We start from the raw sequence: 24,055 nt of genomic DNA, 5'->3' as shown, positions 1-24,055 counted from the left end.
CAGGTCCAAAGTATGAGAAGAGAGGAGAAAACACTGGGAACAATTCAAACTCAGTCAAGCACTTTTAAGTCCCAATCATTTCAGTGAGTGCATGATATTTAAAAGTGCTTGACTGTAAATAAAGCAAACAGCTACTTTGCAGCCTCTTGTAGTACAAGGTTGAAAATTCAAGCTTGCTTTTTATATATTTGCTTTGGGCAGTTAAAATAGTGTTCATTTAACTGTCAATATATGATAAAGGAACTGAAACTATATTCATTTTTAAATACTGTATGCTTTATAAGATCACATGATGAAAAAAAACCTCAGGTTTTTGAATTACAAATCAGCTGGTGATGGATCAAAATGCAGCACCGTGTCAAGTCTATACAAGCCAGACCGTATTGTATATGGGACCACACATCGCTTCCATGTGCTTCATTATTTTATAAACAATAAAATCATACCAAACGGCATTAGAATTGCCACGTTTCTTTTGCCAGACTGTCACCTTTAACTTGTGAGACAGTTTTCCTAGTAGCACAGTTTGCTTAACCATATTGTAGCACTGATAGCAAAAAGGCTTAAAGATTTCCGACATCTGGCTGTGGTTGTATGTGCTGCAGTTAGCGAGCATGTTCTGAGTTCCTTACTTCTTAATTGCTCTGTTTCTCCTTTATATAAATTAAAAAGAGCCAAAGAAAGAATTAAAGGGACATTTGGGCATGTGATTAAAAACATTTCCTGAAAAGTATGTTTCCAAAATGTTTCTATTTTTGAACAGTCCAAGCACTTCTTATGTCTGTGTGTCCCAAGGCTGGTGGCACATTCTGTCCAGCAGAGAAGAGAGCTATTAGGTTTTAGGTAAGATAGCTTCCTAGGGGTACAATAGCAGCCCTGAGAGATTTTTAACAAGCCCTGTTCTCTTGGAAGAAATTCACCATCAAAGCATTCCTGACAGATGGCTGTCAAGCCTCTGCTTAAAGACCTCCAAGGAAGGCGACTCCACCACACTCCTTGGCAGCAAATTCCACTGTCGAAAAGGAAGTGCTTCCAAATGTTTAGGTGGAATCTTCTTTCTTGTAGCTTGAATCCATTGCTCCGTGTCCGCTTCTCTGGAGCAGCAGAAAACAACTTGTAGCCTTGCCAGCGGGAAAGCACTCTGAGGGGAGCGTTTAACACCTATGGAGGCCAAAGTTCTCTGTTCACAAATAGATCAGGCTCACCCACGGCTCCTCTTTTTTCTTTCTCTTACTGTAGTAAAAGGCTACACTCGCTCTTCTGTTCTCATAATTAAAGGTGTGTTTGCTGTATGATTTGCTGCCCACTTACTCTCTGAAGGAGCCTCCATAAAGTTTTTCTCTTTCATTTCCATGTAATAAACCAGCCTTTCTGTATTCATTCGGTGTGTCCATTACTGACTCTACCCAAAAGTTCCCCTCGGAGCTGTGTGTTGAATACATGAGTGTGCTAGACATGCATATTGGTTGAGACATTTACACAAGACCTGGATTAGGCACAGCCTGTTCCTTTTTTAATGGGAATACCTTGGTCTGGGATGAGCAGCTTGCAGGGCAGGGCCAGAGGAGTAATGGAATGTTGATACACCAAGGCTGTCAAACTCCCTGTGGTTAAAACAAAGGAAGGCATCAAGTTAACTTCTGGCTTGTGTAACAGGTTTCTCTCCGTGGCAGCACAGAATTGGACTGCACTGGATAACTTATCTCTGGAAACTTACCTCTATCTGATCTTCTTGTGGGCTTCTCATGCATACAGAGTTCTCATCTACTTGAATTTCCAATATGGAATACCAAGTATGAAAAATATTTACTATCACATGTAGAAGCAGTGGTGGAAGGAGGCCATGAAATGCTAGTGTCTCAATTTGTAGTTTCTGTATATATGCCAGGACTCCGCTGCCCTTGATTTAGCCTGATCTGAAAAGACTTTATATGGAGTCTTTGGTTTAAAGTGGCATCACATATCTGCCCCCCTAAGTTGAATTGCACTTTGCATTTCTTCTCTGGGAATCTCTACATTACTAGGGAAAGTTATGGGGGACAAAGTTGAGTAGCTTCTGCAACACCTTATGCAGAGGATAAGAGTGAGGTGCACAGAGAGACTGAGAGCTCCATTCCTAGGAGGAGCTGCCTACTTTCCAGTGGTGCTTCCTTCTGCCAAGGCGTAAGTGTGGGATGGAGGAGAAAAGGAGAAGTATAATAGAACTTTAAAACAACAACAACAACACTGAAAAAGGAGAGGCAAGGCCTTAAATGGTATTCAAAAGCAGGAATTTAAAAATTGCCCGTTTCATTCATCACCTTCCTAAAGCCCACTGTACTCTTGCTTATGAACTATAGATAGATAAAATATCCTTACCAAAATATGGCTCGTTGAGGCATCCTTTCAACCTCACTCCCTTATGGGTGCACTCAATCAGGAAATGCCTGACAAGTTCATTAGACAGATCTCCAACTGCGGCATAAAACAGCAGAAAATGAAGTCATTAGAGCAAATGAATGAATGTGAAGGAATGGCATCACCTACAAGTATAATGGTACCTTGGTTCTCAAACGTAATCCATTCCGGGAGTCTCTTCGACTCCCAAAACTGTTCGAAAACCAAGGCACGGCTTCCAATTGGCTGCAATTGTTCGGCTTCTGAGAAACGTTTGCAAACCAGAACACTTCCGGGTTTGTGGCATTTGGGAGCTGATTTGTTCAACAACTAAGAAGTTCGAGAACCAAGGTACCACTATACATGCCTTGAGGCCGACTGTCTATTCACAGTACACAAGAAAAGGACTGTACACATGAGGACCATAGCACACGGATCATGCTGTTGGTACATCTACATTTGCAGTGATGGGGAAACTTGTATCTCATATCAGCAATGGAGAGCAACGCTTGATGGAGAAGCAGCCAACATTCTATCCATAGCTTCCTGGGATTTATCTTTGATTTCTATGATGACCACGCAAATCACTGGTGGCTGCAGTGGTGGTCCTTGGAGTCTCAAATTTCAGCAGCGCCCCGTGCAACACCAAAATTGCCCCCCCACCTCCCACGCTACATAATAGTTATGGTCCCCCCTGTGGCTTGGTACCCAGTGTGACTGAATGGGTCACGCTCCCCTAAATCCATCTTGGGTGGCTGCTTGGAATACACCAATAGTTTAATTTTATTTATTTATTACTTTATTTACTTTGGGGTGCAATGAAAAACTTCCATCCAAAAGGCACACAACTGTATTACAGTGGTCCCTCGACTTACGAAATTCCGAGTTACGAATGGAAAAAAATGGCCGCACGCTTACATTTTTTTCGACATCCGAAAGGAAAACCGTTCCGGTTTAGATGGGTTTTTTCAACTTGCGCATTTTAGATGCAGTTTACTCGACTTACGAATTATTCCGTTTCCAATGCATTCCTATGGGAAACCGCTTTTTTCGACTTACAAACTTTTCGACTTACGAATGTGCATTCGGAACGGATTAAATTCGTAAGTCGAGGTACCACTGTATTTGCAACACTGCATGAAAAGCTGGAAACACCTCTCGACTGTATCCAACTGGGGCACCAAAATACCTTTGGCCATCTCTGCTTGGATATGGAGGGGTGGGGCAATACAGTTCTCAATTATCTAAGCAGCTAACACAAATGAGGAAATTGATCTAATTTGATCCAACTACTAGACTTCCTGAGAGTAAGCAAGTAGCATTGGAACACCCCAGAATCTCCACTACTGAAACTTGTGAAGGAAAGACACAGAACGCACAATTTAATTGCTACATAGCAAGAAAACACAATCCTCAAATTGTGCCTGGCAGTTTGCATTCTACTGCTGAAATATTACATGGTGTTTTTTGTTTTTTTATAATAATTTTTATTGATTTTTTCTTTATAGAGACAAAACATACACAACATATACAATAAACTCTGTCCCTTCATTTTCCCTCCACCCACAAGACCACTTCTGCCACCAGTGATACCCATGGGCATTGAGAAACAAAGGGGTCCATTTTTAAGCTGGGTTTGACCTCCCTCCTCCCCCCTCCTCCCCCCCCCTGCCACTTAGAGGACAGAGGCGGAGGAGCTCTGAGGTTTGGCTTATCCCCCAGCTAATTCTTGATTATAATTCAACAACAAAACCACAAATAGAAAAAAAGAAGAAAAAACATGAAAAAAGGAAAAAAGGAAAAAAAAAATCTAAATTCCAAATCTTATTTTCTTAACAGTTTGTTTGCGGCTTCCACGATTCTCTTCCTCCTGGATTTCCTAACTTCTTTAATTAATTTTGGCGAGTTTTCTAATCTAATTCAAAATCTTATTCTTATTATATTAACTTAATCCTCCTCCTTCTTCATGCTGCCCCCCTCCGAGTCCCCTCCTGCCACTAGGGTAACCCGAGGGGTTCTGCAGTCAAAAGGTTCCATTTTTGTGTCTGGGTTTCCTTCCACCCCTCCCTCTCCCCTCCAGACACCCCCTGCCACTGGATGCCAAGAGTAAAGAGAGGGAGACAGGCAGTTCTCTACCCAAACACCTCTGTAGTCACCAAAAACATTAAAAACAAACTTTAACATGTTTCCCCAGCCATTCTTCTGCCCCTCCAGAAAACTCTTAACCCTAAACTTTGGAAAATCTCTCCCTCCCCCCTCCCAATGTCCCTTCCCCCCATTGGATCAGCATATCCTTTAGCAGGCCAAGATTCAGACAGTGTTATTCATCAAGCAATAAAAAACCTTTAAACTAAAATTTTCACCCCACACCAGTCCTTTCCCACATCCACTTCCAGACCTTTGCTCCCCCCTCTTCCTGCCTATCCCTCCCTTCACTAACACCACTCCACATTTCAGTCTTTCCAGGATTTCCATTTCCATCAATCTTCTCTTCAATTTGCTTCTCCTTGTCGGCCTCATCTCCTTGTTCAGATTTTTGTTTTTCATCATCCAACACATATTTCTTTTGGTCCAAATCAGTCTCCAAGTTATCCTCAAATTGTTGCTCCTCACTCACAGTCTCAGCATCAAAATTGTCCTCTAAATCTTGATCTTGCACCTCATTCTCCATTTCTGTTGGATTCAAACATTGCCGTTCCTTGTAAATATCTTCCCATGTTTGTAGATAGTTCAACACAGCCTCCTGGAAGGCTCGAGAAAACTTTGTTTTCATAGTTCACTTAACCGCAGGCAGACCAGAGATAAGGGCCAAAGAGTGCTGGAAAATTCCTCTCTACCACGTTGTCGGCTCCATCTTGGCTGATCTTATCCTTTGTCTTTAACTTCATTACATTTCAAATTTAAATTCCGCTTAAATTACTTCTGAATCCTCTTCAATCAGTTTTTACAGTCCACAACAGCAATTGTAGCAATTTGACAGCTTGCAGGCTGAGGACTCGGAGCTTCACTTCAAGGAGGTAAGATGAAACCCAAAAATGGCTCCCGCGACTCCACTCTGCTGGCTCTCGATCGCTCTACGGAGCTCTCGGGCAGCGGAGGAATCGCGTCTGGAGCAGGCAGCTGGGCGCTATGTCACCGGGACTCTCTACCCGGTGTTTTTTCGGGGAGTCCGCTCGCTCTGCGGACTTCCCCCCCCCTCCACGAAGCCAGGGACTTCAGAGCGCGAAGTCCCTGCGTCCTACTCCACCAGCGCGACGGACCGGAAGTCTGAAATATTACATGGTGTAAGGGACAGAAAAAACTGTATCGCTTGCCATAAAACGGAACACTTGCAGTTTCATTTCCACTGCTCATTCACAAAATATTACTGCAACGGATTTTAGCTCAATGAAGAATAGTTTGTTGAGTAAAAAACATCTTTAAAACCAACCATGTCTCTTCTAGTAAGGCATACTGATTTGCAGCACAATCCGATACATGTCTACTCCAGATAAAGATGGAATTCTTATACAACAGCAGCCGACTCTTTCCAGGGTGTTAAACAATTAAACAATTAGGGATGCTCAGAGAGTGAAGCAATACTTCAGCCAGGCTTGTAAACAGTTTCTGAGCTCCAGGCAATCAGGTAAAGAAGCCAATACAAGTTGGTTAGTTTTAGTATTTTAAGCCACAAATAGCTAATCTAGTGTGTATCTGTGGCAATGGTGCAGTTGGGAGGCTAGTTTCATTTGTCTTTTTAGTTGTGTGGATTTATTTTCAAAGTTGCACTAAATAATGGAGAACTTGCCAATTCCCAGCAACTGCTAAAAACAAATGCCAAACACTAACTGGAGAACAGCGATGGGGCAATCTCTAAAGTGTACCTCTTACATTAGAATGTAAAGGGCAAAGGGGTTTTCTTCAACTTTGGGGGTACAGATACCTGTTTAGGGAAGCTTTTAATGTTTAATAGATTATTATATTTTAATGTTTTGTTGGAAGCCGCCCAGAGTGGCTGAGGAAACCCAGCCAGATGGGTGGGGTATAAATATTATTATTCTCCCAAACTAGAGAAAGAAAACATATCGCACCTTTCTTGTTCAGCTGCAGCACTGAAGGAGGAGGTATAGCCACTTTCATGGCAAGGCCATAGGCTCCCCTGAAAGAGTGGCTGTCACGGACAATGAAGGATCCAGGCTCCTTGTCCTTCAGGACAGCAATGGCTGCATGAGGGAAGAAAAAAGAAGGAGAAAAGAGTGAGGAAGTGAGATTTGGAAAGAGTTGCTTTTAGGCAAGTAACAAACGAACATAGCTGCTCCAAATAGCTGGTAATCCGACAGGAAAGTGCTATTAAACTCCTCTCCTAAAACAAGGCAAACCAAGTTTAAAAGGAGTAACTGGGTCTATCTATGGAAGCCTTACTCACAACCCTTAGTGTGTCACACCTTGGATAGTCTCAGTTCCTTATTCTCTAGTCTCCCAGGAGCCACATAAGCAGAGCTCCTTGTGAAAAGGAGGACCCCCCTCACACTGTAGGCATTTAATTTCCCCACAATACCCCAGAGTGATGCTGCATCAAGGATATTATGGGAAATTTAATTGACCACCCACAGACTGCCAGGTGAAGAGGGCAAAAGTACCAGAAATGAGCACACACACTTCTGAGTCACTTCTGAGTTCCAGAAGTACCTACTCACTTGTCAGGCAGAAGTATTAAGTCTGTAGGGATATTAATGATAAACTGTGGTTAGCCGGAACCACAATTTGCAAAGCTACTTGCAAGCACGATTGCAAACTCTTATTTGAAGCCAAGCATGGTTAGCCCTCAAAGGGTGAGGAGTTCACATATGAGGAAGAAGAAGAAAAAAGCCTGCAGGGTGCTTTTATGATATCTTAACCATGGTTGGGATAGTAAAACCTTCTGTCTGTACCTGGCTAAAGCAGCAGAGCAGACTAATGAGAGAAGCAATAGAAAACTGTTTGGTCCACAGGCAGTTATTAAACCTTTACAACCTTCCCTGTAACAATATTTGATATCTAGGAACTAGCAATACTTCGCTGCCCAGAGTCAATTTTCCAGAACCATCTGCATTCCCCCCCCCCACACACACACAAAGGAGAAACCACCTTTTGTCTGTTAATTGTACAGTACTAAATGTTCAGCTTTTGGGTTTGTGAATCCAAAGCAAACGAGCAGGCGTTCTCTGATCATCTTTTCTGCTCTGTGATCTTGCTACACCAGCAGCAACCTGCCAGTTTCAGCAAACCTATATTAAAAGAGATCTATTCTTTGCCAGCAGGCATGGTGTAAATTGGGCAAAGTTCATCGAGGATCTGTAGAAGTGTCAGAGGACACCAACTCTGCCCCCACTCCATGCATGTTTTAAACAGATAACTTTCCCCTAACACTTGTAACACTTGCTTTTTGACCTGCAATCTAAGACGAAGGGGGTGGAGGAAGAGGAGAGATTGCTCCTGAAGAGCCATCACGTGCTCCCTGCATTCTTAAAATATACCTCTCCCAGCCTACTGATAGTCCCCACTAGAAGCTGGGAGTTTTTTCTCTTTGGGAGTGAAAACTGAAAAGGGACCCTATGGCAACTCCCCCTGCAGCTCCAAGTTAGAATGAATCGAAAGGATTTGTAAGTAAATACAAAGAGCTATAAAGCGGCCTCCTTGTGGAAGGTGTTTAACTTGGCACGACCTGACAAACCTTGCTCTCTTGAAATCTCCGGTTTGTACCAGAACTTGGAGGTGTCTTGGACAAACTTCACAGTCACCTGCTTGTCGGCTGTATTTTCTATGGGGTAAAAAGAGAAGTAAGCCCAAGAGAAGTGAAGAGCAGCAGCACACTCTGGCCCTCCTGGGATAAAGCAGCGTCTGAGGAGCTTGCTGCATTCTGGTCTGGTCTATACATGCAGAATGAAAATGACCAGGTGGCAGGGTGGGCACAGGGGGCAAAGTGCTGAGCTAGGACCTCTCCCTCGGACCCTCTGGCTTTCTACCTGCAGACAAATTTCTTCTTCACATGAGGGGAGCATTCCAAACCTCAACCGCACCTACAATCTGGAGGAGCGCAATTCAAAACACCACCTCATTTGCGTATCCTATGTGGGTGCCAACACTACCAAACTTACTCACTTGCTAGCCACACTTCCCTGCTGACGGTGCACTCAAGGAAAATGGGAGCGGATCCTGTGTGTGCACCTCATCTATGCAAGCAGGAACCCTGAGTGGCCCATACTCCTTCATACTTAAGCCAAACCTATGATCAGTGGGAAGGTGGCACATTGCTGGTACATTGATTTCAGGGGGGGGGCTGCAGGTATAATCCTGCTCGTCCTTCACTCAGTAAACATTGGGGGGGGGCTGTCTCAACACCCTTCTTAGCCCTAGCCCAGGGTTTCCCAAAGCTGGATCCCCAGCTGTTTTTGGACTACAGTTCCCATCATCCCTGACCACTGGTTCTGCTAGCTAGGAATGATGGGAGCTGTGGTCCAAAAAGAGCCGGAGGCCCATGTCTGGAAAACCCTAACCTAGCCCAAGGTTCGTTTTCAGATTAACAGAGTTATTCTTCTGGAATTCATTGTGATGAGCACAGAGCATACCTGGCAATGGTGAAGTGTTTAGAACTTTAGAGAAATCTGGGAGAACGTTTGGGAATGGAATGCTGATGGTGCTTCCACTGTTTGGGCTGGAGAAGCCACTCGAAGATGGCGAGATGGAGCTGAAAGAACGTTCTCCCTCCGATGTCCTCTTCTTCTCTGGAAGAGGGGGCTGAGGGTGCATGTTGATTCCATGACTTTGTTGATTTGCACTGCTTTGGCTGTTGTGCCCAAAAGTTGTTGCAAGAAAACTGTGCGGCAAAATGTCACTGTCCCCTGGAGATTTCTGAGTTTGGGTAGACACATGATTGCCATTTGACGCAAAAGCAGGTTGTATCTCCACCAGTGGCTGGCAGCTGTTGGCACTGATCCCTCCAGAAGTGAGGAATGTTTGGGTGTTGGCATTTGCCCCAGGTTCCTGCTGCTGCCCCAATGACAAATTTTCCTGGCTGTTAAATGACCTAGCTCGAAGTCCCTTGATCTGGAAGTGAGACATGCGTGAGCAATCTTGAACAGGAACAGAAAACTCTGGAGATGTGAGATAATTTCCTATAAACTTGCTGTCATTTATTCCAGAAAACTGGGATGTTGAGGAGGATTGAGAACTGTTTTGCTGCCAAACTTGTTCAGTTGGACTGTTTGAAAAAGTGAAAACAACAATCAAACCATTTCAAAAATGTACTCTAAAACATTTGAATATGCAGTGCTGTGTTTTAGTTTATGGTACAATGGCTATTTTTTACATTATGTGGCAGCACACTCAAGTTTGCTACTGAATGTACACTCAAAAGTGTTCTGTATTCAGTTCCAGATCCCTGACAAACGTAACTTATATTTGCTGTGTTCACTAATACGTTCGAGGTGAGAGGTGTCAAGTTGTTCAAAAAGGCTGCAACCTTGGGCACATTCTAGGGAATTTTCATTTCAAAAACACCAGCACAGTCTCTAGTGGCCACATAATCATCCATTTTGTGGTCACTTAAAGAGGCAACTTGACTCAGCTTTCCCTACCAACTCTGCCACCTACACAAACCAAGGTTTTTTTGGCAGGGTTGGGGGACCTCCTTATTTGGTTAAGTCACGTTCATCAGGTTTTGGGACAGATTCAGGGCACTGCTTGATGGAATGGGCTGGATGTTGGGCGCTTGAAAAGCACCGTGCAAAGTGCAACACCTCCCAAATGGAAGGGGCTTTCCAAACACCTTTGGCAAGCTAAGAATGCTTCATTCTTAAAAGGACCACCCCCACGAAGTAGTCTGCATTCAGAATGCTTCCCCTAGTGCTTTCCTTGCACAAAGGAAAATGCTCCCATTTTAGGTGCATTACCCCTCTGCCGAGACTTCAAAGGGGCTCCCACTGGCTGCATCTTCAAAGAAGGTTGCTGAAGACTGATGGGTTTTATACTTTGAGAACTGAAGGACAGAAAATAAGAGGCGAGGCGCATAACATGGACTGAATTAGGGCCGCATTTGACTGAAAGGGGGAAGGAACAGTGAAGGCAACCAGCCTAAATCGGTGTCATAGGGAAGACACACCCTGCCCTCAATGTGAGCCCTCCTGACCCCGCCCAAACCTAGGTGCCACAATTTCAGACAGGTGAGGTTAGCCTCAAAGATGCGCCACATCTGGATAAGGGCACCACAGCTCCTAGCAGCTGGACTCTGGAAACACTCAACACCTTTGAAGTTGCTTAAGGGTGCTCACCAGCACACATTCTTCTCCTTTAACTCCTGCACTTTCCTGTCAAATGTGACCAACTGACCTATTATGGGTTAATTTAATCTATGAAGTCCATTCTGGCATGGCAAGGCCAATCTATGGACAGGCAAAAGAAATCTTACTCAGCTGTGAATACTCCTGTCCTGCAACCATGGGTACTCTGGGCCTGCACCACAAGTCCAAAGAGCCTAGAAAGGGCCTGTGTCAGGATTCAATGGCCCCAGACCCTCTCAGGGTCCTTGTTTGTGTGCCTCCAACACAGTGCTTTTCCTCCCATTGGACCAGCTGCAGAAGGGGCTCCCTTGTCCACAGCACTGCACATCCTGGAGTAAAGTAAACTAACTTTGGGAACAATTCACAGCACAGTTCTCGGCTCCCTATTCAGTTGAAAGGTGCAGGCACAGGAAAACATTTTGGGCCTGTAGGGCTGCAACAAACAGGATCCAGACAGGATGGAACTACTTCAGGAAGACAGGAAGTTATCTAAACTGGCTCAATCTACTTCCCCTTCTATCTGCCTCTCCCATGCTTTCCTTCCTGTCCGCTTGCTGGTCCCCCTGAACCGAGATGCTCAGGCTGCAAGCTCTGCAGAATGAGGACTTGCTTTGTGCTCAAGTTACTGCAAAAAGTGTTGTGTATATTATGCAGCTATATAAATAACGATGGCAGCTTCCCATTTAACATTTAGACACACTGAAGCTATCAGCTTAAACATTTACCAGCAAGTTAATTGTGGCAGAAAAGATTATGGGAGCAAATTAAAGGAAACAGACAACAAGTCTTTACTAGAGTGTTTCCATGTTGCCAGGATTCAAGCTCAGGCTGTTTTTCCTCATCCATCTCAACACTGCATCCGAACACTGGCCCAGGGAATGCATGGCAAAATCTGTGAGAAGGGACCTGAACTACACTTCCCAGACTACTGTAATGTAAAGATTGGAATGTACTTCTCCTTCAGATTGAACACTTCTTTGACTTCTATGATACAGTTCTCAACTCAATGAAATAAGTATTTAAATACTTCCTTATAATAAAATGTATACAAATATGGATTTAATTACAAACTGCCATGCATATTTTTTAAAAAAGTCAGATTAATGTGGCATCAGAATGCGACAGATTTATGAATAAATGTGAAATTGACACGAACCAGAAACAGAATAATCTGTTCCTCCTGACTTTCAAACAAAGTATCAAAAAGGAGCATTAAGCACTCTACTGTGTTACCCCCTCAAGGTGACACAATTCAGGATTGGGTCTCTAAACTGTTTGAGGAATTCTTCCTGGAATCAGGCTGAAAATTAAGAGACGCAGAAGTTGTCTTACCTGTCTCCTTGCTGGGCAGGGCGATGACATGGGACTGAGCACACAGCTGCAAAAGGCTGCCGACAGGAAGGATCTGTCCGCAACAAAGCAGGATTTGGGCTTGTGGGGCTTTCAGGCTTCACAGTGGAATGACTGAGGCCTTCCACGTAACTCTGGGGTTCTGAAGAATTGAAAGGAAGGAAATGTATGTTATGGTCCATAAACTTGCAATGGTCACCAGTCTAGTTATGCCTATTAGTAGAAATGAAATGTGCTGCAGCCAAAAGGGGGGAAGAGAAGGAAATTGGGATCACACCTGCAGGCTCACCACCCACCTCCACCTCGACAAGGTGTTATTTGTGCAGGAGCTGTTGTGAATGCACTCAAACGTATTTAGGTCCCCTACATGAAACCTAGGAAGGTTCATGGAGAGAAGGGAATGGCATGGTAGCTCCTGAGCAGGTAGGCTATCATCTTGGACACATGTTGGTTCAGAGGCAGAAGGTGCCACCATCCCTCTTCCCTTGCATGGATTCACTTCTTCTCAAGGTCAGTGTCATTCTGCTGCACAATCTTGCTATCCAGGATACAAAGCAAACAATATATGGCCACTTCAGCTTGGGGGGGGGGGGGATAAAATAAATAATAGTTGCAGTGCATTTGTTACCTTTTGCCTAAGCAAAAGAACAAATGAAGATGTGAATGAAATGAATGTATTATATCCCACTTGGGCCTAGAAAATAAGGGTTTTTCTTTACTGAATTCTTTACTGAATTCTTCCCAAGGTAGATTCACACACACAGATTTCATCACTCAACTGAACAGCCATCATAGAACAACTTTTACTTCCTCCTTATTTTTACTGAATTTTAACGGAAGAGGCTACAGAAAAATGAAACTAGAGGAAACTTGTTTGTTTTTCTAAAGGATTAAGTTGTCGCAATTGCTAATAAAGAAATATAGGATGTAGGCATGCAATCTACTAAATCAACAATAAAACATACCAAGAGGAAAATGACGTGTGGTCTAATGCTTAAGTGCAAAGGAGGAGGATAGGGAAATAACCAGAACTAAACAGAGTCTCCGTACAACTGCAATGCTTAAATGTTCACAGTTATCTTTGCAATGGAGGAAGATGGGGAGAAAGCCTGAGTAACTTGGTCTTGCCTCAATTATTTCATTGCCCCCACATCAAAGACCTAGCAGCCTGGCCAGATCACTGACCACCTGTTGCTACTGACATGCACGCTCCCCAATTTAAGCCTGACACTTCCTGTGTTTCCTGGACTTTCCAGCTATGCATTATTATTATTTTAAACACAGCATACAGTTAAAAGCTAAATCCATGCCACTTTTCCACTTGAAAACAAAGCAAGATGCCCAAAGAAACATCTTCTGTGCACCGGGCTCTGTCTCGGCACTCTTTAGATTTTTAACTTGGCTGAGATCACATTAAACACAGAACTCTTAGCCACTACTACTAATACTAGTAGTAGTAATAATAATTTGTTACTGGGTTGCCCCAGCCACTCCAGGCAGCTCCCCTGGACACAGAATTGACCTGCGCCTCCACGGGCAGCTGTGAGTCCCAAACTTCCCCAAGGCTGTGCACCTGTTTTTTTCAGGGGCAGTTACCCCAGAGTGCCCCCCACAAACAGTATTGCTGGGGTTCTGTCTTGTTGGGTTCAACCTCAATCTGTTGGCCGCCATCAAAACAAAGCTGGCTAATAGGGATTGATTAAAATGGTCCCTCTTCCCAACCTGATCTACAAATACTTGAGACACAGTTGAGGTACTGATTTTTGCCACCATTTTACTTGGCTGGTAGCAGACAGAAGAGGTGCCAAGACTACACCATCCCGGGGCTCCTGGTAGGTTTACTACAAGCCCCGATCCTGGTCTCTAATTTGCACTGATAGGTCTCTGATCACGCTGAGTATACAAATGTGCACCACTGTCACGCATCATGTATAGCCTGTGGCTCACAGAACATAGCCCAGTGTCACATACAGGTGGTAACCAACCACAGCCCTTCACACATTAAGAGGCACCAGAACAAACCTTACTACTCCAAAGTGGCCTGTGTAAACAAAGACTGAATACAACAATACAGTGGTACCTCGGTTTTTGAATGTAATCCATTCCGGAAGACAGCTTGAGTTCTGCAACGTTCAAAAACTGAAAATTCAATACAGAAGCTGTGTGGCATGTTTGACTTTTGAGGTGTGTTCGAAAACTGAAGCATTTACTTCCGGGTTTACAGCGTTCGAAAACCAAAATTCGAAATTCAAAAACCAACAGACATGTTCAAAAACCGAAGTACCACTGTACATTTGTTTTGATCTTCAAATAAAGCAAAGATAGAAAGTGCTTTGATGCATCCACTGGTGGGTTGTGTTGGCATAGGGTTACCACTGCTGGTACTACTGTCTCGAGAGCAGAAAAATATTCCTTGTCCTGCAGATTTTGTGTCCCAAAATTTGACTCCTAAACGCATTCTGAAGTCATTCTAAGTAAGCACTGGCCTTGTTTTTGTAGTCGCACAGGTTGTTCTGAGTTACTCAGAGTGGTTTGTATATATGGATCTCCAGTAGTCTCCTGTCCAGGGTTCACTGGGCCAGATCCATTTCAGGAGAGTGATCAGCATTCAGAACATCCACTGGGTGTAGTCTGGAAGTTGCATCTCCAGCATGGCCCACAGATCAAATTTCCTTTCATGGCAGAAAGAAACCTCTCTATGTGTGCCATGACTCATTGGGGCAGATGAAAGCTGTGGTCTGGAACATCAGGAGGTCTCAGCTTGGGGATGACTGAATTACAGTCTGCGCAACAAGACTCAGGAACCAAACTGGTCATTCTACTCCACACTCCCCCCCTAGACTGCCTCTAAAATGGTATATGAACACTGCACATGATAGCCACATATTTATTATTTTTTAAAAAAACAACACCTTCACCTGCATTCCTGTGTTTTTTAACCCTACACTTATGACACAGCAGATGAAAAACACTTCCCCCCCAATTCCCTGCATTTGGGGAAGGGGGAGCATTGGAAATGTTAGATCTCAGGAACTTCTTTCTGGGGCTTTAAATATCAGCTGCTATATTATTTAATTAAAAAAGAATGATTTCGTGATTTAGAATTACTAATACGCCACAATTCAATTTGTGGATACATTCTTCAAATGAACCCTGAAAGCCGTTCAGATGACAGAGGAGCTTCGTGTTCACAAAGAAACTGCAATAGCTCCACCAACAATTTTGGGAGGCTCCCGAAAGTTTAGCTACTTTTGGGTTATGTGGTGGAATGGCAGAAATTCTGAGATGATAGCAACTTGCATACTGCTGGTTAGGACACAAAGGAGAAAAATGGAGTGAAGGATAATTCTGCCAAAACAGCTATGTTAATTAGGGATCAAAATAAACCGGAGGTGGGGAGAGGCACCCACTGAATTACCCCTCTTGGCCACACTGGGATGTCAAAGGGGAGATTCACACTAGTGCCAGCCTATGAGCAAAACTAGGAGTGCTCTACTTTTATTTTCAAATGAGACAAAGATGCCTTCCGTTTGACTAGGGACAAAAACAAACTGAGGATGTCTTTTTAATCATACACCACCAGATAGATACAAGTCTCTTTGTGCACTCATCCTGGCTTATTCTGAAGTATTTGGAAGCAATTACAAGTACAGTTATACCATGGAAGTCGAATGGAATCCATTCTGGAAGTCCGCTTGACTTCCAAAAAGTTCAGAAACCAAGGCGCAGCTTCCAATTGGCTGCGGAAGCCCCGTCGGATGTTCAGGTTCCAAAGAACGTTCGCAAACAGGAACACTCTTATCATCAACTTCTTATCGTCAATCCTGGGCAACTTTGGCCCAGTTGTCACTGGTAATAAACCTGTCTGGGTTGAACCACTGTAAGAAGGGGTAGTGAATGATGGTGCCCCCTGAGATGTGTTCCTGACAGCAGGTGCCTCAATGCAAAACAAAAGGTCTTATATTATGTCTGACAAGAAGAAATGAAGATTCTGGAGCCAAACAGGCACCCTCTTAGAGAGAAAGCAGGTTTAAAATTCATCAATATGTTAACTTCCTTTTCTTACTATGAGGATGGAAAGATGCCCTATTTGGAGGCAGGAGGAATCCTCCTAGGTGACCATGTTTGCTTGCCCATTCTCTGAAGTTAACTAAATTCCAAGGGCCTTGCGCCCAGTGCATTCTTATGCTCATCCCTGTAAGATTTATTACTTCCAGTCTACGCTTTGCCCAATATTTTGCATGCCAGGTTTCTCTTATGCACAGCAACCCAGGCCATCTGGGCGGGGAGGGGGGGTTGCAGTGATTTTTAGGAAGTCATTAGTTTGCACCAGGCGTCCTATTGGGAAGACCCAGTTCTCTGAGTGCATGTTCTGGAAGTTGGGCAATAGAGGCAGTACAGGATTCCTTTTGGTGTACCGACCTCCCCGCTGCACCAAGGATTCCCTGCCCGAGCTGCTTCAGGTCGTGTCGGATGTGCTCCTGGAGACACCTAGCGTGGTTGTCTTAGGGGATTTTAACATCCATGCCGACACGACCTTACAAGGAGCCGCTCGGGACTTCGTGGAAAGCATGGCCACCATGGGGCTGTCCCTGAATAAGTCTGGCCCAACTCATAGCCGCGGACATGCCTTGGACTTGGTGTTTACCTCTATGGATGTTGGTGATCTGACATTAAGTAAAAGCGAAACAAAAGAAGTGCCATGGTCAGATCACTTTCTGGTGCAACTGGACTTCTCCGCAACCCTTCCCCTCTGCAGGGAGGTGGGACCGATTCGGATGGTCCGCCCCCGCTACTTAATGGATCCAATTGGCTTCCAAAGAGTGGTAGGGGATGTTTTATCCCATGTCGATGGCCTTTCAGCTGATTCCCTGGTGGCCCGCTGGAATGCGGAGTTAACCAGCGCTATTGACTGTCTGGCTCCGAAGCGCCCTCTCAGATTGCATGGAGCCCGGACAGCCCCGTGGTTTTCCCCGGCGCTGAGGGCAATGAAACAGTCGTTGAGACGGCTAGAGCGCCGGTGGCGGAAAACTCATTTTGAATCAGACCGGACACGGGCTAGAGCTCAACTTCGAGCCTACCAAGTGGCAATGGCGACGGCGAAGAGGACCTTCTTCACCGTCTCCATCGCATCTGCAGAAAACAGCAGCAGGAGACTCTTCCAGGTGGTTCGCAATTTAGCGGAACCACCTGCTCCATCCGGGCCCAGTACGGGCCACATGATCTCCTGCAATGATTTTGCAAAGTTTTTTGCAGATAAAGTCGCTCAGATTCGGGAAGAGGTAGACTCCACCGTGGGAGCAGGGCCGGGGCGGGGGAGTGCTAGAGTCCTGTCTAGTCAAGTTTTGTGGGATCAATTTCAATCTGTTACCTCCGAGGATGTGGACAGGCTGCTTAGACGAATGAAACCAACCACCTGTCTCCTTGATCCTTGCCCATCCTGGCTTATAAAAGCTAGCCAGGAAGGGCTGGGCGATGGGCTTCGCGGGTTGGTAAATGCTTCTCTCCATGAGGGAGCCTTCCCAGACCCGCTGAAAGAGGCGGTTATCAAACCGCTTCTTAAAAAACCATCTTTAGATCCAGCCAATATGGCCAACTATCGCCCACTCTCAAATCTTCCATTCTTGGGCAAGGTGATTGAGCGAGTGGTTGCGGAACAACTCCAGGCACGCCTGGAAGAAGCGGACCATTTGGATCCCTTCCAGTCAGGATTCAGGCCTCATCATGGGACTGAAACTGCCTTGGTCGCACTGGTCGATGATCTCCGGCGGGCTAGGGACAAAGGTAAGAGCTGTTTCCTTGTTCTGCTGGATCTCTCAGCGGCCTTTGACACCATCGACCATAACATCCTTCTGGACCGTCTAGAGGGCTTGGGAGCTGGGGGCACTGTCATGCAGTGGTTCCGCTCCTTCCTCCTGGGCCGTGTTCAGAAAGTGGTGGTGGGGGATGAGTGTTCAGACCCCTGGGCGCTCACTTGTGGGGTGCCTCAGGGTTCTGTCCTCTCCCCCATGCTTTTTAACATCTATATGCAGCCACTGGGAGAGATCATCAGGGGGTTTGGGCTGGGTGTCCATCAGTATGCTGATGATACCCAGCTCTACCTCTCTTTTAAATCAGAACCAGTGAAGGCGGTGAAGGTCCTGTGTGAGTGCTTGGAGGCGGTTGGAGGATGGATGGCGGCTAACAGATTGAGATTGAATCCTGACAAGACAGAAGTACTGTTTGTGGGAGACAGGAGGCGGGCGGGTGTGGAGGACTCCCTGGTCCTGAATGGGGTAACTGTGCCCCTGAAAGACCAGGTGCGCAGCCTGGGAGTCATTTTAGACTCACAGCTGTCCATGGAGGCACAGGTCAACTCCGTGTCCAGGGCAGCTGTTTATCAGCTCCATCTGGTACGCAGGCTGAGTCCCTACCTGCCCACTGACTGTCTCTCCAGAGTGGTGCATGCTCTAGTTATCTCTCGCTTGGACTACTGCAATGCGCTCTACGTGGGGCTACCTTTGAAGGTGACCCGGAAACTACAACTAATCCAGAATGCGGCAGCTAGACTGGTGACTGGGAGCGGCCGCCGAGATCACATAACACCGGTCCTAAAAGACCTACATTGGCTCCCAGTACGTTTCCGAGCACAATTCAAAGTGTTGGTGTTGACCTTTAAAGCCCTAAACGGCCTCGGTCCGGTATACCTGAAGGAGCGTCTCCACCCCCATCGTTCTGCCCGGACACTGAGGTCCAGCTCCGAGGGCCTTCTGGCGGTTCCCTCATTACGAGAAGCCAAGTTACAGGGAACCAGGCAGAGGGCCTTCTCGGTAGTGGCACCCACCCTGTGGAATGCCCTCCCACTAGAGGTCAAAGAGAACAATTACCAGACCTTTAGAAGGCATCTCAAGGCAGCCCTGTTTAGGGAAGCTTTTAATGTTTGATGGATTTCTGTATTTTAGAATTTCTGTTTTTTTTGGAAGCCGCCCAGAGTGGCTGGGGGAACCCGGCCAGATGGGCGGGGTATAAATAATAAATTATTATTATTATTATTATTATTACTTGAGAACTCCTCAGTGCCCAGATATCCAGCCGAGAGAGGGCCTTGCCATTTCCCCCAGGCCAACTCAGCCCCTTCTGAAGTTGCAAGAAAGAAGACAACTTGTTGTTCAGCTCTTGCAGCTTACGCAAAGCAAAAGCGCACTTAGGCGGCGGCAATCCTAACCCTCCTATGCGGGGAAAGAGCGCTTAGTTGGGAGTTTTGTCCCACTCCACGGTAACCAAGGCGAGCTTCCATGCCCGACGGCAGACCATTCTCCTCTTGATGGTGAATGATCGGGGGCGGGGCGGGGGTCCCTGTCTGCTCTGGGGAAGCCCATTTACAAAGCCATTCCAAGCAACGAGGCCGACTCCTTGCAAGCTGCTCGGCTTCTTCCTCCGAGCGGAAGCGCAGCGGAGGATCCGCCCGCCGCCGCCGCCGCCGCTCCAGAGCCTCGGGCTCTCCGGGGCCGTTGCTCGGCCAGCTTGCCCGCCGCCCCGCGCGCCCTCCGCCCCGCCCAGGCTCGGCCCCTCGGAGCCTCTGACGCCGCCGCCGCCGCCTACCTAGCGACGCCGCCATGGCCGAGCCCCGCGCCGCCGCCGAAGGAGCTGCTCCCGACGCCCCTCCGGCACCGATCTCCGCTCAGCGCCCGGCCCGCCGCGGGGGCGGCGCCCTCTTCTCCCGGGAAGCCTCCCGGCGAGACGCGGCCACTGAGCGCCGCCCGATCCGGCAGCGCCGCTCGCCGCCGGCTCGGAGAGACCCCTCCTCCGGAGAGACGCGCCCAGGCTCCACCTCCAGCTGCCCGGCCGGCCAAGGGGGCTCCAGGGCGGCGTCTCGTTCGTCCGCCAGCCCGCCCGCCGCTCCTCCCTCGGGGGCAGCCGGGGAAGGAGGAGCCCGCCAGGGAGGCTCGCCGCTCGCTCAGCCGCCCTGGGAAGCGGCTGCTCCGGCGAAAACCCCCCTGCAGCGCTGCAGCGAACTACGGTCGCGCTCCCATGGCTTCCGGGGGAGCCTGGAATGAAGTGCCCCGGGCAGCGGCGCTGCAGCAGCGGAAGCGCCTCGGCATCCCAGTTATTTATACCCCGGGGGCTCCAGGCAGCGGACAGAGAGAGAGAAAACCCTGCATTTCAAAGGCAGTTTCCAACAGGGCATTTTGCATTCTCGCAGAACCAAGAACTGAAACCAGGATAAGGATGGCAGAGCGCAAATAGCACAGGGAGCCGCATACGGTATCCCCACATGAAGATGCCAAGTGGGCATTCGCCCCACAGGTAGCCATGCAGTGTGGGCCACCCTGAGCTGACCACTGGGCAATTCCTGGGAATGGGCTGCCCTTCCAGGCATCTTGCAGGGAAACATCTTCCCCCTCCTGCAAGGAGTCCCACTGGCTAATTTTTCATATAGATGCCAATTCAGAGTTTCTGTTTCTGGACACACCTCTCCAACATAAATCACCAGCAAAGCCTCCCCCCTCCCCCCCCCAGCATGTGCTATGTTAGGGAGAAATAGCAGCTCTTCCAGGTCACCCACCACTCTGACAGCCATTTCATGAGTAGGCCTACAGGAAGATGGCGGCTAGGAAAAGAGTTTTAAGGTTCTAGATTCATGTAGGTAACCATGTTGGTCTGACGCAAGTGGGGGGGGGAATTGTCCAGTAGCATCTTAGAGACCAACCAAGTTTGTTCTGGGTATAAGCTTTCGGTTATAAACTTATGATCATAGGTAGCTAAGGACTCAAAATGGTGAGTCAGGAGAGCTGTGACAAACCAGTTTAGGTTGCAGAAAAGGAATCTATGACCAGGGAGTAAGACAACACAACCTTCTTGAAGAAACATTTTAACATAGGATAGAAAGACAATGCAGGCAAGAAAAAACACTGCTCAGGGAGGTCACTTGTCTTTGAAGGTGTTGGCCGTAGGCTGCTCATTTATCCCATCCTGAAGAAACAGAAGAAAACCAAGAATGTTGCACAAGAGAGAAGCCAACCACCATCACGTCTTTCTTAGAAAGTTCACCCTCCCCGCCCCCGAGGTTTAGAGGCTGAATGGTCAGATCCAGACTGTGCTCCTTCCTCCTCACAGAGGATCCCTGTGGAGAGGCCAGAGGATGACCACTGACCAGCACTCTCTTGCCCCTTAGCATGTTTCTTAGCTGGCTCCATGACAACAGGAGAAGAACCATCCCTGAAATAGAGGAGGAAAGGAGACCTCACAGAATGGCAACCTGAGAGGCCTCTTTGATATACCTCCCGGGTGGGGCCAACTCATTCCCTTATGGGCTTCCTAGGCAGAGGACCTTCCCCTTCTGTGTTTACTATGAAGGAGGGAGAAAGGAGACTCCACCATGACAAAGAGCCCTTAGTCCTGAGCCCCCCCCCAACATGACTGAGAAAGGCGGGGTGGCACTGAGTCTACCTCTTCGGACATTACAGAATGTACAATACAAAGATATCCTCCCTGCTCAGGGATGTTCACGGCCAGAATTATAGTAAACACAGGTAGAGAATAGATCCCTCCTTTCCCACAGAATATGGCCAGGAGCAATATAGTGCATTACAGATGCAGTGAAATACAACTTTTAAAACCACCCAAAGAGAACTGTAAAATGTGTGGCAGGTGGAAAGAACAGTGACTTCGATCTCGAGATATTGTAGGACCTCACTGTCCTAGGCTAGCAGCTGAAAGCCAACGAATCTCCTGCTCAAAGTGAATAAAGAACATTGGTTCCTGCCAAAAACGGTGACCACCCCCTGTCAACTTCTTAAAGGAGATTGTGCTGCTCGACAAGGAGAATTGCATCAATACCAGGCATGCTGCTGTTGGAGCAATGAACTCTGCAAGAATAGCAAAGTAGTCCGAGCAGGAGAAGGCAAGAGCATTACAGACTTCATCTAGAATTTCTCCCTCCTCCACTCTCTCAGAGACAGACTTAAGACTGTGATTTGTTTCGTCCTCCCCATAGCGAGGGGAGAAGCCAAAAGAACAGCACTGGAAGGAAGGTTGAGTCGCTAACTCTGTGAGCCCCAGGTGCCAGGAACCGTGAGAGAAAGCCTTGGGCTGGCAAGATGTGCCAGGGAAAGAAAATAAAAAACTCACAAGAAAAACACTGTAAATTTAAAGGGAAATGGAGGGCCCCTGGGAGAGGAGGAGGCAAAAGGCTTGCAAGGCCTGTCTGGTCCAGGTGAGGAAAAGTCATCCTATTCACTTATAACCTGCTAAAAGAGCCAAGCACTTCTGTTTTCACAGCCATTCAAATTAAGCAGCACTATCACCTGCTTGTGCCATTACACCGTGGACTATAATATCTCAGCATTTTTGCCAACATTTTAAAAGAGAAAGCACAGAAGCCCCATTTCCCACAAGAAAGTAATGTTGGTTAATTTCCTTAGATTACATGTCTGCTGCTGATGCCTCTCAAAAGGACAAGAAAGCAGTCCTATTTTTCTGCGGTGTATGGAGATGATCTTTTCCACATTAAGAAAATGAGACACAAGAAAGGAAGTGGGAGACTCTGTTATCTCTCCCTCCCTCTCAGCTTTCAGACGGCATTTCCCTGTTTAGGAGAAGCTGAACAAATCTGCAATGAAATGGGACATTATTGTATAAAATTGTTTTCATAAATGGGCCCAGCAGTCAAACATAGGGCACCGTGGCTAGAAATGCTACAAGAATATAAATGAGTAGCCAACATTTGCAGAGGGAAGGTCATGCAGGCTAAAGCTCAGAATGAGCTCAGGCTTGCAAGAGAAGTTAATAATAGAAAGTGGTTTTTTTCACTTATGGCTGAAGAAAGAGAAAGACCAAGGAAGGAGAAGGTCTTCTGCATGGAGAAGATGGAGAAAGGCTGTTGGGTGATGGAGAATGCAGAACTGCTCATCACCTACAGCAAAACATCCTTTCCCAGTGCCATCCTTTGTATGTTTGCTCAGATGTAAGTTCCACAAAACTCACTGAATTTATTTCATAGTTTAGGATTGCAGCCTCAGTGGAGTTTCCCTCTCAGAGTGCACTTTTAATCAGTTTGCCACGCACTCTTGGAGAGTCTTACCTGGACAGCAAATTATATACCTATAGTTAGCATGAAATGAGTAATGGCTGAATTGTAAGCGGAGACTTTAATTGGCAGCAAATAAAGTTCAGTGTTTGTTTCATTGTATGTATGAATGAATGATGAGTAGACAAATGAGCAAACTTTCTTTACGTCCAACATTTTACATACAGAATAAACCACCAGTTTTCTAAACCTTGCTTGGTAATAATATGAACATTTGGACTCTGGATCTTGCTGGTCAGAAACAGCCAGGATTCACTCCTCCCAGGAGAGGGGAGAGACAGTAATGTCTGACCCTGAATGTAAGTGACCTGTATGAAGGACTATGATTTGAAAACATGCTGCATGTACTTTTGTTACTTAAGAAAAATCTTAATAAGCACATTCACACACATACTGTTGAGCTGGAAGGGTTAGGGTTAGGGTTAGGGTTCCCTGCAGTCCAGAGTCGACTTTCTATGAAGCTGGCTATCTTTGCTGCTTACTTGTGAGTAAACCAGAACATCTATCATGTAAAGAATAGGCTAGGAAGTTTAGGATCAGAATTGTAAGAGACCAGCGTGCTCTTCCGAGACGTGGGAGAGACTTGGGGGGTGTAGGCTACTTGTACACTCTGAATAACTAATAAAGGAACTGCCTGGGAAACGCAAGGCGCGTTGGTCTCAGAGTCCCCAGGGTCTGCTGGGGAAATGAACAAGCTTCTTTGATCTTGGACAAGGATACGGCAGCTGGAAGCTAGCCTTGCTTTCCCCAGCAATCTGTGTTGAGGTTAAACTGAGGAGTGCCAAGTGCACTGGCTTGCAGCCTTTCCAAAAGTAATCTGTTTGGTGCACCCAGGTCCCCTCCCAACAGGGTTGCAAGAGTAAGTGGGAAGCTGGTGGCAGCAACTACCAGAGAGTAAGACCCGTTGACAACACTGTAGGACTGTTGGGTTGCAGTTGGACAAAGAAGGGGGTAGAACAGAGCG

The 24,055-nt window shown here is 46.5% G+C and overlaps 1 protein-coding gene across 18 annotated transcripts in view; it reads right to left on the bottom strand.

The window, feature by feature from the left end:
• TNS3 (tensin 3) overlaps positions 1–24,055 on the bottom strand; it is an 83,715-nt gene that overhangs the window by 5,938 nt on the left and 53,722 nt on the right. For 17 of the 18 annotated variants that reach the window (XM_088655724.1, XM_088655719.1, XM_088655715.1 and 14 more), the window contains 6 exons: positions 12,006–12,165; positions 8,964–9,595; positions 8,069–8,155; positions 6,447–6,578; positions 2,359–2,454; positions 1,527–1,604 (listed from right to left, as the gene is read on the bottom strand). In XM_088655724.1, the coding sequence (XP_088511850.1) occupies positions 1,527–1,604; positions 2,359–2,454; positions 6,447–6,578; positions 8,069–8,155; positions 8,964–9,595; positions 12,006–12,165 (1,185 nt within the window). Of the gene's footprint in view, positions 1–810; positions 1,162–1,526; positions 1,605–2,358; positions 2,455–6,446; positions 6,579–8,068; positions 8,156–8,963; positions 9,596–12,005; positions 12,166–24,055 lie in introns of those variants that run through there. The other variant, XM_088655723.1, reaches the window with a different exon arrangement.

The sequence above is a fragment of the Zootoca vivipara genome, chromosome 12 (assembly GCF_965207765.1).
Source record: "Zootoca vivipara chromosome 12, rZooViv2.hap1.1, whole genome shotgun sequence".
NCBI lineage: Eukaryota > Metazoa > Chordata > Lepidosauria > Squamata > Lacertidae > Zootoca > Zootoca vivipara.
Note: the sequence above shows the minus strand (reverse complement) of the source record. Positions and strands in the feature narration are given on the sequence as shown.